At 37.2% G+C, this 15,076-nt stretch overlaps 1 protein-coding gene across 1 annotated transcript in view; it reads left to right on the plus strand.

Moving 5' to 3' along the window:
* The window catches only part of LOC124622718 (odorant receptor Or2-like), a 56,278-nt gene extending 41,449 nt beyond the window's left edge, over window positions 1-14,829 (plus strand). Inside the window, exon 5 of the mRNA XM_047148509.1 lies at window positions 14,736-14,829. Coding sequence (XP_047004465.1) covers window positions 14,736-14,792 — 57 coding nt within the window. The 3' untranslated portion in view covers window positions 14,793-14,829. The remainder of the gene's footprint in view (window positions 1-14,735) is intronic.
* Window positions 14,830-15,076: the final 247 nt, after the last annotated feature.

The following is a 15,076-nucleotide window of genomic DNA, read 5'->3' on the forward strand; positions in this document are numbered from 1 at the left end:
TTTACAAAGATTGTACAGATGAACAGCAATATTATTTTACTAACTAAAATTTGTTACGATTATCTTTGGTTGTTGCATATGTTACTTCCGACTTGCCCATTCTCGTGTTCTATAAGTTCAATAAAGTTTTTAAGGTAGCATTTGCTTCTAAATTCTGTATGTTCGTTTAATATTTCCTGTGAGTATTTTGCCGTGTACATATAAATTTCTAATTCCTCAAGAATGTTCATTGCAAAACCTTTTGTCTTCTGGGGATAATCTGCAGTTCATTTTCGATCGTGTCAGAAGAGTACTTTTGATTTTTCAAGTGTAAAAGAAGCTCAACTCATTATATTCGCTCCCTCTAGTGTGTTCTTTAAATCTCACGTTAAAATCTCTTCCTGTTTATTCAACGTAAAAGCTATTACAGCTGCCACTTGTTATTTTATATATGCCTGGGTTATATTTCGATGTTCTAGTGGTGGCGGAAAGTGATTTTATTGAAAGGCTAGTCGAATATTTGTGGCATTAATTTTGTTGGGGATTCTACCAACGTAGACGGCCGGTACTTATCTTATTTTCTGTGGCGGTGATGTTTCTCGAGCTAGGCATATCTCGCTATGTATTGTGAACTGCTTTTGTGTTTTATATTTGTAATATTATTTTTGTGATTATGCTGGGGTCAAAAAATGTGTAGAGGCTATATAACAAATTGTGTTAAGTTCTTCTTGAATTGCTGGGTTTTCTAATGGGAGGTTATTTTATCTATGAATCATTGAATTGAATGGTAGTTTATGAGCCATTGGGTGACAGGAATTGTCATTTATAATAATGTCAGAAACGGTATTATTTCTATTGATATCAAATATGTGGCGATTATTATTTTTGCCAATTGTGAGGTCTAGATAGTTAATGGTACTGTCTTTCTCAGTTTCCATAGTGAATTTAATTTTAGGGTGCAGTTGGTTGAGTTTTTGGTGGATATTTTCGATTGTGCGGCTGCCATCTACTAACATGAGGGTATCATCAACATACCTAAAATAGTATACAATTTCGAAGAGAATAGGCCAATCTGAGTTTATTTTCCAGGGAATTTAGCAAAACATCGACTAATTAGCCTGCTGCACTACTACCCATGGCTACTCCATCTGCTTGAGTATAAATTTTGTTGTTAAATTCAAAATAATTTTGTACTTATGCTGTCTCCAAAAGATTTATAATTTCAAGTGCTCCAGCCATGAGTATTTCCTTATATTGCAACAGGTTATATTTTATTATATGGATTGTTTCCTGTACTGGCACATTGGTGTATAGATTAGTGACATCAAATAAAACAAATTTACCAGTAGGTGGTATTTGAAAGACTTTCATATCTCTTACCAGACTACGCAAATTTTACATTGTGTACTTTTGGTTGAATGTATAAAGTTTTGTTATTAGAGTGTTTAGTTTTTTGCTTATCAGATATGCTGTGCTATTTATGCAATTAATTACAGTCCGAATGGGAACTGTCGGTTTATGTGTCTTTCGTTGGGCTCCTAATTTTGATGTTGTTGGATTCATTACTGTGCATGTTCTTTCCTCATCTTCAGTGAGAATGGTATTACAGTTTTTGATGGCTCTCTTAATTTTAGCTGCACATCTGTTGGTAGGATTTTGTCCTAATTCTGTGATATTGTTAGGTTCAAGGAATGAAATGACCTTATCTAAATAGTCGTTTTTGTTAAGTATGACCACACTATTCCCTTTATCAGCTTTTACTGCTGTAGCATCATTTAATAGCCGTTTATGGTTCACGTTGTGTCGAATTTTCTGTTCTGTATTGGGCTGCTATTTGTTGGTATTCTAACTGCTTAATTCCCTGTCTATAATGTTTGTAATATTAACTGTAATTTCATTTTGTTTTCTGTACGAGAGATTAGCTACATCTATTGCAGCTTTAGCAGTGGCTATCAAATGCTTTACAGAATTTTCCTGTAGTGTTAGGGCTATGCTGTATTTCAGACCTTTAGTAAGGAGATTTGTTTCGTTATGTATGAATTCTGTAATTGCGAAATTTACTAAATGTGGGGAAATCTTAAAATCAGATTCATATTCATGTGTGGGTTGCTGTATGTGATGCTGGATGTGTACAGGTTTTTCGAGTTTCTTGTTGTTGCTACATCGAATATGTCTGTTTGTGTTCCATATATATCTGTCTAAAAACTGTGCAGTGTAATCAATAGTCAAAGGTGTTACACTGTTACTTAACTTTAGATGTGTTACATAGAGTTCTTGATTCAGTGTTTCTTTTCTACGTAATTTGTCCTCTATTTCTTGTCTTATCCACAGTCTTCCCGCACAGGTCTTGGTTTGAAGTACAAGATCTTGTATTGCTGTCACTTACGGTCATAGTTTATTGTCCTAATTAAAGTTCGAAACAGTAGAGCTATCAATTCTAGGTGTGGTTTTTAATGGATTCCAACATTTCAACCACTGTGTAATTACGTTTGTATGCATGACGCGAGGAAATGGGACAGCATGAGATATAAGCCTACTGCATATCAGACAGTGATGAAACTGTATGTGATGTGCCAGTCGTAAATCATTTCTTAATTGCAAGAACTCACATGCTGAGTCGTCTGCAATGATGTCAGAAATACGGTTTATGGGAATTTTGTTAAGAACAATGAACAGTGGCATCTTACATTGAATTAAATGATAATTTCAGCACCTACAGAAAATGATGATTATTGAGATATGGATTACAGGTGCGAGTATTTCATAAAGCTGAGTAGAAGCTGGAAAGTTATGAAATTTCAAATGCACAGTTCTTATATTACAACAGTAAGCGAGAATTTCCAGCAAACTATAATACTAAAATCTACAACTTCTTAAATTAAATAAAAATATACGGAGATGTTTTCGACAGTGAGACAAACTACTGAAAACTTTTCCGAAAAAATCAAACTAGTCATCAAATATCATCCGATAACTTTCAAGACGGTACAACACTTAGCAACAGGATGAAAATTCTTCAACGACTCGAAGATTTTTACTTGGTTCAGTAGGTAGAACAGAAACGTAAATAAGCATTGAAAACAATAAATGAATCCGATATGACATGTATAAAACACACCCAGGTATGAAGAAAGGAACGTCGTCTCTGGATTGCGACGATTCAACACATGTGGTTAAAGCCAAAGGCGGAGGGAAAAGAGTTTGCCGAACTAGTCATAGAGTGTTCATGAAGAATGATTGTTCACCAAAGCTGGAATTGTTAATGCTCTATTTGGAAAGAACAGTGACAGACAAGACATAAAGTGTTGCAGACTTATGGACACTATCGTCATCACAGGTGTTCGATTTCCATCACACAAAATAGCACTCTCCATGTATAGGGGGACACAAAACAGTAGACTGTTCGCAAGTCGTGAAGGAAAGTATAGATCTGAATACTTCGTATGGGTGAAGTCATTGGCTTCCGTATCTATTTAGAAAGATTTTGTTCCAGATTCAGCAAAAACTGTTGCACGATGGGACTCAACAGCTATGGTCATCAGTCCCCTAGAACTTAGAACTAATTAAACCTAACTAACCTAAGGACAGCACACAACACCCAGTCATCACGAGGCAGAGAAAATCTACAGTCAAGGGACAAGATCCTGATTCAATCTACAATTGAATTCTGAAAAACATACACGTTGTACTACTGCATTCATTACAGTTTCCCGATGTTAGGGGAAATTCAAAGTTTGAAGATGAGTCAGGAAAATGTGTTCCATATCTTGAAAACTACTTGTAGCAGTCCAAGAGAATGTTTGCAGATTTTTTTATATAGCAAAATTAAGAAAGAATAAATGCTAATATACAGGTTATTTAACCTGTAGCGCAGGTAAGCTTTCGGAAGATCTGAAACAACTTCATAGAAGATATTTCAAAATAGGCCTCAATATCAATCGTAAAAACACTAGAATATGTATTAATATATCCTAAACCAAACAGTACAGATCAACATTGAAGTAATAGACATGACTGAGTGATGAGATTTAGATGTAGGTCAGCCGAAGCGGACGACTAGATTTATAAAATACAAACAGGAGAATTTTTTACAAAATTAAACACTGTTTCAAAATCAAGAAGCTGCAGGGTAACCAAAACACAAATGACCAAGAAAAAAAGTTATGCAACTTAATATAGGAAACGAAGCTTATATCATCCACTGCTGGTGCAGATGATATAAGATTGGATGCCTTGCCTAAGATGCATGAAATAATCTCCGAGCCAGTTTTATTTTGGTCCCCCTGCAGTTTGTCTTAAATGTGAAGTCTACCGTCCACATGCATTATTGGCCTTACCTGTGCCACTGATACTTGGAAAATTATGCCGAGAACATTCAAAATCTGAGAATTCTGAAGCGAGCAATGGGAGGACGCGTGTTATAAATTAATGAGACAGCCTGAGAATGAAATAGATCACATCTAACACTGAAGTGGAAGTTTTAGAGAGTACTATAAAGAAAATCAAATGGAGTGGGTAGAACATGTAGCTAGGTAAATGGATGGTAGGAGTATCATGGATGTCTTTGCTAGATTCCAAGAATTATGAAAAGACAGAGAGGACGACCTAACGGAAAGTGGGTGGGTGATAGTAGATGCAGGCAGGAGCAGCAAGCAGGATGCACATCACTGATGACTAGGGATTCACGCTACATAGTTCGACCACTGTATGGAAGGGCAGATAACCACACTACAAATATAAAATGATGCGCAACTAGTGAGCCCTATTAACTCACCACATTGCTTACTCTGGCTTTTCTGGAATGACACAGTGGCATCCACAAAAACATCATCTAACATGACGTTTAAGCTATTCGCTCTTCTTCAGTTGTATGAGTATTTAGCGGCAACGAGGTAGTGGAATGAAAACGATACTGTTGGGAAGGAAAATAAGTAAATTGTTTCTTATTTCAAAAGTAATCGTCATAATTTTTAATAAATTTCTCTGTAAGAGAAGACTGTCAGTGCCTTTAACAAAAAATACGTATCTCTTTACTTCTGGAACCATGATGGTATACAGCTACGCACGTCTTCGTCCGAAGCAAATTGACGGCCAAAATGACATTCTCCATGGCTCCAAAAATACGGAAATCGTATGGAGAGAGATCGAGACTGTGATGTTTGGGGAGTTCGCAGCGACACTTCCGCAGCGCAGTCGAAACAACAGGCATGTCAAATCCGAAAAAGTCATGATGAACTTGTTCTTTGAATGCACAAGCGCGCTGGTCATTGACTTTCTGGAACACCGCTCTACAAGTCACGTACACCGATACGTGGAATGTTGACAAAAACTGAGCATGATCAAGTCCAGGCGCTCAAGAATGTAGCCGAACGGCATCGTTATGTTGCAGGATAATGCCACCACGTTGCCAAGATAGTTTCGACTGCGCAGCAGAAGTCTGTACTTTATACTGCACACGCACTCCTGTTTCCTACAAATCAGGTTGTAGTACTTAAACAACGTGTAAAACTGCTTCAGATTTCAGTTCCAACGTACACTTCTCTATCTGTAAGAATTATAATCGAAGAGCCAATTACATTGTAGTCCCAACCGGGCTGTACTGAAAAGTTTCAACGCAACCTGAATTATTTATCAAGAATGGTCATAACACGTATCCCTCTCCTCTCCTCCAATCACAGCCTACTATTACAGTTACAGTATAATCCCATCTAGCCTGCACTAATAAGTATCAGAAATGTTTTGATCAACATAATGTATCAAAGTATATGAAGTGTCTAAACTACTGAAAATGTAGTCAACTTCCGATAAAAGATTTACATTCAATGACGTAAGGGTGATGATCACAAACAGTTTCAAAAATTTCTAAATGTGCTGCAGGGTAGGCTGGGCTGTGAAATAACTGTTAAGAAAAACAGTCAATGTGTCACACTATTTCCGAGTTAATTAGCATTGACGCTACCCAATCAGGCCGTTGCGAACACAAATTCATGCGGTCTACCAGATACAATTAGTATCAATTCTTCTCACGCCGCATATGATAGCACTAGAGACAGTTCATCCTTACTATCATCCCACGTCCAGTTCTTCTATCACTTTTTTCGCTTTTAGAACACCAAAGGAAAAACAATTCTGGCGACACCGTCCTCGGCGGGTCAAAGTAATTTGCCCTCACAACGTCTGACAGGCCAAATTAAATGCTAATTGAATCATAAACGGCGCTAAATATCGAAACCTTTTTCTCAATAATTATTTCTCAGCACAATCCATTCTGCAACACTCTTGTGAGATTCTCGGCCTGTTTCCAGCAACCTTGTACCTCATTTGCAGCGGAGTATTGGAATACTTATATTACATATTCCCCATAAAAATTGAAAACTAATATTTGCTTATAAATAGTAAATAACGAATTAGGAATCGTCGAACACATATTTTACCTTAAATACTGTTCCATAAACCTTGAAAGCTCGAAATAAAATGAACTGCTGTTACACATCCCAGTTTCTTACTGTCACCAACCGAGGTCTCTAATTTTAAAAAGCGTCGCAAGTTGGATCTCTATACCATGAGTTGTTGTCACGATCACTAATAGGAGTCTCTACTGCTAAAAACTTCACCTCTGTCACGTTTGTTTTTAATCAACAGTTTACGAGATTGGGAAGTACAAAGATAAAGGAAAAACTCGATCGATGACAAGTATTACACACAAATTACTGCTGACTCGCTAAAATACATCTAATTAACTACATCAACGTGTAATAAGTGTACCGCCACACACATGCACAATACCATTTTATTTAATGACGGAAGGAATAACATATCGGATTTTGGGAAGATATAAGCTGTTTTATTAAGCTATACCTCTCTAAGTTCAGAAGGATGTAGATTGTTTGGAAACATACACTCGAGAGACAAACAAACATTGCGAGATGTGACATTTCCAGAAACAATGTCAGAGTCGACATCACGAAAATAACTATAATTATTTATAAATTATTTACAGCTTGCGTCTCACATTTTGCAACAAAATGCTTCAAACGGCTCTGAGCACTACGGTACTTAGCAGCTGAGGTCATCAGTCCCCTAGACTTACAACTACTTAAACCCAACTAACCTAAGGACATCACACACGTCCTTGCCCAAGGGAAGATTCGAACCTGCGACCGTAGCAGCAGCGTGGTTCCGGTCTGAAGCGCCTATAACCGCTCGGCCATAACGGCCGGCAATTTACAACAACAATAAAGCTTTGCATCCACTGTTTCAGCAACTAACTTGTGTACATTAACTACGTAAATGCACACAGTTTCCACGCTTCTCATAATATAAGAAATATCTCTATGAAAATTGGAGTAAAATAAAACTGCATTAAATGTAAGACTAGCTCAGTACCTGCTGCCTCTTTTACATATCCTGAATGGTCAGCAAAGATTTTTTTCTTTTTCTTAAAAAAGATTTATATATTTTTGAACCAGTCACTAAAGTGTAAATCTACACACTATAAAAGACTTAGTGACCTTTTACATGGCTGTCATTCGTTTCATAATGAAAGTGTTCCAGTGGGTTTAATTTAATTTCATATAGTGAGTTAAAGGAAAAAGAGACAAATCTGATCAGTCGTTCTTCAGTTATTAGCGCCAGTTCTACATCTGGCACTGAACTCTCCCATCTCAAACGAATATTCCTGTAGATGCAATCACATTTAAAGATGCCACCTATTTTGTCATCAGCAATGATTATTTGGTATAAAAATTCAAATAAAAATAATTTTGTAAACATATATTAGGCCCATTGAGATATTAATGTGTTAAAAATCCATTTCTTTTGCTGTGCAGTTCTCAAAAAGCTGATTTCTTTTGGTCCCTTTTAAGTAGCTTTCTTTGATTAAGTTCAGCCATAGAAGTATGGTCTTTTCCGAATTTATTTCTGACCAAAAAGACATTCTGATTCCAGAACGAAGTACCCTCATACAAATTTCGTCTCCTATTTCAGCACTTTAGGGATTGGATTTCCAACTAACACAGAGGCTTGAAAAATGCTTTAGTACATCTTTAGTAATGACTCATTTAAAACGAACTTCACTCATTCTTTCACTACTCTGGGGGTTCAATTTCCCAGAATCCTGAAACTCGCATGATATCTGTTTCCTACCGAGAAACCAGATACCAATTTTTGTAGTTCTAGCTTGAAAACTGCCTTAATAGTGGCATACACTTAAAAAAATAATTCACTCTTACTTCACCTTCTTTGGAATGGAATTTCGAAAAATCCCATTTTTAAATGATCCTCACAATACAAGATCGACATATCCTCTAAACTTCAAGTTTCTGTCCTTAGATACTTGGGCTGAGCGTATCAGTCAGAAGATTATAATTTACAGAGAGATTCCACACATTGTGCAAAGCAGAATGAAGCAGCGTACTAAATCTAGCTCAATTTAAATTTTTTACAATACTTACTTAAACACTTGGAGCTTGCATGTTGGTTAAACTGTTAGGAAATTTTAAGTTATGAAGCACTCGTTTACGAGAAAATTTTGACAAGCGTAGCACACTTGCATTGTCTATGGACCTCTTAGCTAAATATTTTTCGGTTTTTAAAGTGTTAGTCTAGCCTATTGCAATACATGCAGCTTGCTTGCTTATTATAATATGCAAGACAGCTACGAAGATTCGAGGAAACAAAGTTTTATTACCGTAAGATTTCGCACACTTTACTAGCTTCAAAGTAAATATTAACACATCCTAATTGTCTGTATTACTTATTAATTGTAGGAGACTATATAAATATTGTTATTTTACATTATTACTCTATGAGTGTGGTGGGAAGCTGAAATTCTGGCATCTTCTGCTTCTCTGACAAAATCTGGTGAGATGTTTTACATCCAACTTAGGTACAGAAGAGCTAGTGTCTGAAAGTCGGAGGAATGTCTCGTTAATATCACATTTAAGTTTGAAGTGTTCACACTTCTTCTTCTTCTTCTTCTTCTTCTTCACCTCTGGCAAAACTTCAGTTGATGCTTTGGACCCAGTAGCAGGTACAGCTGGATTAAGGGCTTAAATTGAGGTAAACACGTCTTCATTGAGTAACGGTAACAAACTCTAAGTATTGTACTTAACCTATTGATTCAGTATGATACTTGTGCCTGACTGAAAATGAAAATAGTCTGTCAGTTATTTTATATGAACCGTTATGAGGAGAATGAGTTTCCGTTTTTCGACAGAATCGCTGAACTTCTATGAAATGTGTTCAAATATTTGTTAATGGTTTTCTTCATCGAAGTACCACCTACTTATTTTGATGCTTCAAATACGATTCTTTCAGTTTTTGTGTCTTTGTTTTTTTGTGTCTTGACGCCGTCACAACAAACCGCAGGAAAAATGAAATAAACTGGCCATACCTTTTCCTTTTAAACATGCTTGGACACTGCATCAATGCACAAGCGCAGATGCCAGTATGAAGCTGAGTAAACAAGCTGAGACTTGTTCCCGCATGTTGGGAACACTGCAAGCAAATTGTTACTTATCAAGACGAGATATTGTAGCTTTTCGGCTCATTAAATAAAGCAGTACAAAGAGAGAAGAAATTTAAAGTGGTGTACAAATCTGAGAAATGATTATCAGGCTGATTTAAAAATATTACATGTAATTTTTTGTATTTGTTTGCACTTGTAAGCCGTATCAAATTACTTCCAGCTACACCAAAGTACTGTATCATTTTGCTTAAAAAGCGTATCAACTTGCAATAAAAGTGTATCAACCTGCCCAAAAATTTTATCATTTAGCCCCAAAAGTGTATTTATTTGCCCCATCCCTCCCAAATAAAAACAGCTTGCTCGAAATCTACATCAAATTATCTATCAAACCCTATCAAATTGTCCCAGATTTAAGTCAAATAACCCCTCGAACTTCATCAATGTATTCCAAATTGTTTCAAATTACCTCTCAGACTTTATCATCTTGCCCCAAAAGTTTACTAAATTATCCTACTAACCTTACCTACTTACCCCAAACGTTTTATTGCATCATTGCAGCTGTAAACATTAAACGTTATTGTGTAACTAAGTTCCAGACCTCCTTACCCAATTCGTTCCACACCTCTCTACCTCAGAAAACTCTGTGAAGGTAGCGGGAATCTAATACATGTGCACAGCACTGAATACAGAGACGCTAACCGTGCTGGCGAAAAGTGCAACTCTTACCACAAAACGCTGAGGGCTCTTTTTGACAATGGTCATCTATGCAAAATCTGTATTGAAGACGAAAAGAGCGTGAATACACATAGTAGTTTGCGTTAACTTTGCAGCTTCCTTTTCGTCATGTACTGTGCACCAGATTTTTGTTGTAGCTAGAGTAATGGCGTATTATTTTGTTGTAATAACTTAAATATCAAAGATTATTAATGTACAGATTTCTGCACTTTGTTAACTGTGAGATATATACGACCATTCTTGAAAGAATGACATTCGTTTCCACTTTTACAGTTGTATTCATCGGTATAAAACACATAACTCTTGAGAGTGCTGCTTAACTTAAAGTTCTTATCACTAGTCACGATAAGAAAACTTTGATTATTTTGATACGTAATACAGACAATATTTAATTTGAAGCATGCAAAGTATTTTATATCTTACAAGTAACATTATTTTTGGTCGAAATATCATAGAAATCTTCCTTATTATGTTAAATATGCAATCCATGCATACTTTAATTAGCTATACAGGTAGTTTAGAAGAAAAATATTGTTCTTAAAAGTTCAAAGAGAATGAATGTGTAGTACACGTATCAAAGTTTCGCTGAAAACGAGTGCTGCTTGAACGAAATGTTCCTAGCAGTACTTTCAATACACAAGTTGTGAGTGTTTTAATAAGTTATACACACAGGTTAGAAGCGGAAATATTTAATTTGAAGCTTCATTGCGCTGGCAAATAGTGATAAATCTTACAAAAAGTGATGTGTAACAGTTTATTTTCTAGACGTCGACTCTGACTTTGGCCTTCGGTACTTCCCTATCTGTTACTGTCTTTGGTCGTCTCTCGTCAGTGGGTTTATGAGCAATCCATGTTATTTGACAATTTAAGTGATATATTGTAATAAAATAGCTTATTCCTCCCTGAAACGGAAAACCAAACCTTTCTCCTCAAAAACGAATTGTGTTGGGCTTGTGTTTTAGTGGTGGTGTAATTGATTGTAGACCTTTAATCGAGCCATATTTCTCAATGCAGCAACAGTTTGTTTGTTGTATTTTCATCAATTTTATTTTTTCTTGTGATGCACTATCTCTGTTGCTCCAACACTCCCTTCCTTCCTTACAAACATAAGCTGCTGATAGCAAGCACATTAAGAGAGTGAATACACTCTACGTACTTAGATACTGAATCAACCTGCACTTTTTCTGAAGCATGTTAGAAGATTATGACCGTTGTGGACTGACAAGACAGCCAATCCACAGTGACGGGTAACCGAAAGGCACGCGCTTAAACTCACGAAGGCTGGCGTGAGGTCCGAAACAGGATACGTAATGAATGCTATAAAGAAAAGTACGTAGCTGCTGGAATACTTAACTTTAATCCACAATTGGTGAACATTGGTCTTGTTACTGTACATGCTTCATTAGATACATAGCAAAGGATAAATGGCGCCTTGCTAGGTCGTAGCAATTGACTTAGCTGAAGGCTATGCTAACTATCGTCTCGGCAAATGAGAGCGTATTTGTCAGTGAACCGTTCCTTGCAAAGTCGGCTGTACAACTGGGGCGAGTGCTAGTAAGTCTCTAGAAATGCCGTGTGGCGGCGCTCGGTCTGCAATTACTGATAGTGGCGACACGCGGGTCCGACGTATACTAGCGGACCGCGGCCGATTTAAAGGCTACCACCTAGCAAGTGTGGTGTCTGGCGGTGACACCACAATGACTTTCTTACAAACATCATACAAGAGGTAAACTTAACCGCAACTAAACCCCAGCAGTATGCAATAACTTATCAGTTGTATTTCTCTTAATTTATGTGTCACAATCATGTTTTACAAACAGAAATAACTTAATGAAAAACCAGCACTATGAAAACCCACGTAAACATTACATTTTTGCATTGATGTGGTATTTTAGATTATTTCGACATTTCAGATGTGGAAAATAATTTAAGGTTCTGTTGGTCCTTAGGGCGACATCGGAACATTTTTACCACTACAGTTACCTGTTGGTCAGAGGGAGAACAACTCGTGGTACAGATGTTGAACTTGTGACGCTTCTGGCGACAGTAAACATCTAGGATGTGAAACGGGAGTCAATTTTATTTCAGATTTTTAGGGTTTCCGGAAATATATTTAAATTAGAAGTCATGTTTGACAAATACACAATCTTTTGCAAGAAATTTACAAATATGATTGGTAAGACAATCTTTAAACGACTTTTTTTAAGTCAATAATGGATCCATAGTTGACAACATTTTCCATATTTTAGAAAATATAATGAAAATAGTTTTAGTCCACTCGAGAAGGGGCTACGCTGTAATAGTAAAACTGGGCTCTGATTGGAGGGGATATGTGTGTGAGATACTTTCTGACAAGTAATTCAGGTTGTTCAGATACTTTTGAGCACAGCCCACATGGGCTACATTGCAGTTGGCTCTTGCTTTATAATGTTGTTGTTGTTGTGGTCTTCAGTCCAGAGACTGGTTTGATGCAGCTCTCCATGCTACTCTATCCTGTGCAAGCGTCTTCATTTCCAAGTACCTACTGCAACCTACATCCTTCTGAATCTGCTTAGTGTATTGACCTCTTGGTCTCCCTCTACGATTTTTACCCTCCAAGCTGCCCTCCAATGCTAAATTTGTGATCCCTTGATGCCTCAAAACATGTCCTACCAACCGATCCCTTCTTCTAGTCAAGTTGTGCCACAAACTCTTCTCCCCAATCCTATTCAATACCTCCTCATTAGTTACGTGATCTACCCACCTTATCTTCAGCATTCTTCTGTAGCACCACATTTCGAAAGCTTCTATTCTCTTCTTGTCCAAACTCGTTATCGTCAATGTTTCACTTCCATACATGGCTACACTCCATACAAATACTTTCAGAAACGACTTCCTGACACTTAAATCTATACTCGATGTTAACAAATTTCTCTTCTTCAGAAACGATTTCCTTGCCATTGCCAGTCTACATTTTATATCCTCTCTACTTCGACCATCATCAGTTATTTTACTCCCTAAGTAGCAAAACTCCTTTACTACTTTAAGTGTCTCATTTCCTAATCTAATCACCTCAGCATCACCCGATTTAATTTGACTACATTCCATTATCCTCGTTTTGCTTTTGTTGATGTTCATCTTATATCCTCCTTTCAAGACACTGTCCATTCCGTTCAACTGCTTTTCCAAGTCCTTTGCTGTCTCTGACAGAATTACAATGTCATCGGCGAACCTCAAAGTTTTTACTTCTTCTCCATGAATTTTAATACCTACTCCGAACTTTTATTTTGTTTCGTTTACTGCTTGCTCAATATACAGATTGAATAACATTGGGGAGAGGCTATAACCCTGTCTCACTCCTTTCCCAACCACTGCTTCCCTTTCATGCCCCTCGACTCTTATAACTGGCATCTGGTTTCTGTACAAATTGTAAATAGCCTTGCCTTATAATACTGGGGTGTAATAGGAGGAAAGGAGAAAGAGTAGGTATAACATGCACTATTTGTTCAAAAATGGTTCAAATGGCTCTGAGCACTATGGGACTCAACATCCTAGGTCATAAGTCCCCTAGAACTTAGAACTACTTAAACCTAACTAACCTAAGGACATCACACACATCCATGCCCAAGGCCGGATTCGTACCCGCGACCGTAGCAGTCCCGCGGTTCCGGACTGCAGCGCCAGAACCGCACGGCCACCGGGACCGGCACGCACTATTTGTGTACCATTTTATGTATACAATGTATATCTTTGAATCTGAAGTCATTTCAGCATTATGTCAGCGGTGTATATGTGTATGTAAGTAATATAATTTGACACTATTTTTATGCCAAGGATAAAGAATGAATGTCCTTAATTTTAATGTGAGCGCAACATAATTTTTGCTACGTAATTGACACTGTTTTAATACTTCTCTCTGATTCGTTTAAGTTGGGGAAGAGTACGTCACAACAAATGTAAATGACACGATTTTTACATATCATTTAAATACTACACACTGGATTGATTGGAAAGAGGAGGGATTACTGGATGTAAAGCACAGAAATTTTCTGCTTTCACTTACTTGTACTGCAATACGACGGTCAAGAGATATTGGAGGAATGGGCTTTTAATTTCTCATTAACACAATAGGACTGTTTTCCCCAGTACCATGACTGGCTGGAGATATGGAATACTGCACTGTGTAATTGCTCGGAGGCAGGTAGAGGAGAGCAGTTTTTTTCATTTTCTGTTAAGATGGTTGGTGTGTTTCCAACTTCTTGGATTTTTCATTCTGTGCTACGATTGGCTGGAGATAGCGAGAAGGGAAGGGATAAATGGACAGTCCAGGGGGTTGGGGCATTTCATTTAAAATTGGTAATTAATTTTCTGATGAGAACATACATTCACAGTCATAGATTATGTCGTGCATGACCTTAGACAAGGTAAATGACCGAGTTTATGACCTGATTGTGTGTCTGTAAGGAATCCAAAATGTGTCAGAATGTACGTAACTGAACTATTACCCCGACTGTTCTCTCTTTAGTCACACAAACTATGAACTAATACAACATTTGGTATCTTGATGTTTCAGCTCATCAGCGCATCATATTCATACTACGCCCTTCTCAACCAGATGAACGACAAATAACCGTCCCTCACCACACAGCCCAAACGTCCAGTTGGCGCAGAATGATTTATTTGGAACGACACTGGCATCTATTACTGCACACTGATCACAAAGCAAGAAGAAAGAGAGTAGTTAACTGAATAAAGCTGAACATTGTAAAACTTTATTTTTAAGGTAATCCATTTGAAATTATATTTATGATGTCTGAAGATCATCGACAACAACTGTGTATGTCTTGCTGTACTTAAGAGTGACAGTAATATCTATGGAAAATTGATTCTATTGTGAGCTAGAGAACTCAAACT

The sequence above is a fragment of the Schistocerca americana genome, chromosome 7 (genome assembly GCF_021461395.2).
Source record: "Schistocerca americana isolate TAMUIC-IGC-003095 chromosome 7, iqSchAmer2.1, whole genome shotgun sequence".
NCBI classification, from domain to species: Eukaryota; Metazoa; Arthropoda; class Insecta; order Orthoptera; family Acrididae; genus Schistocerca; species Schistocerca americana.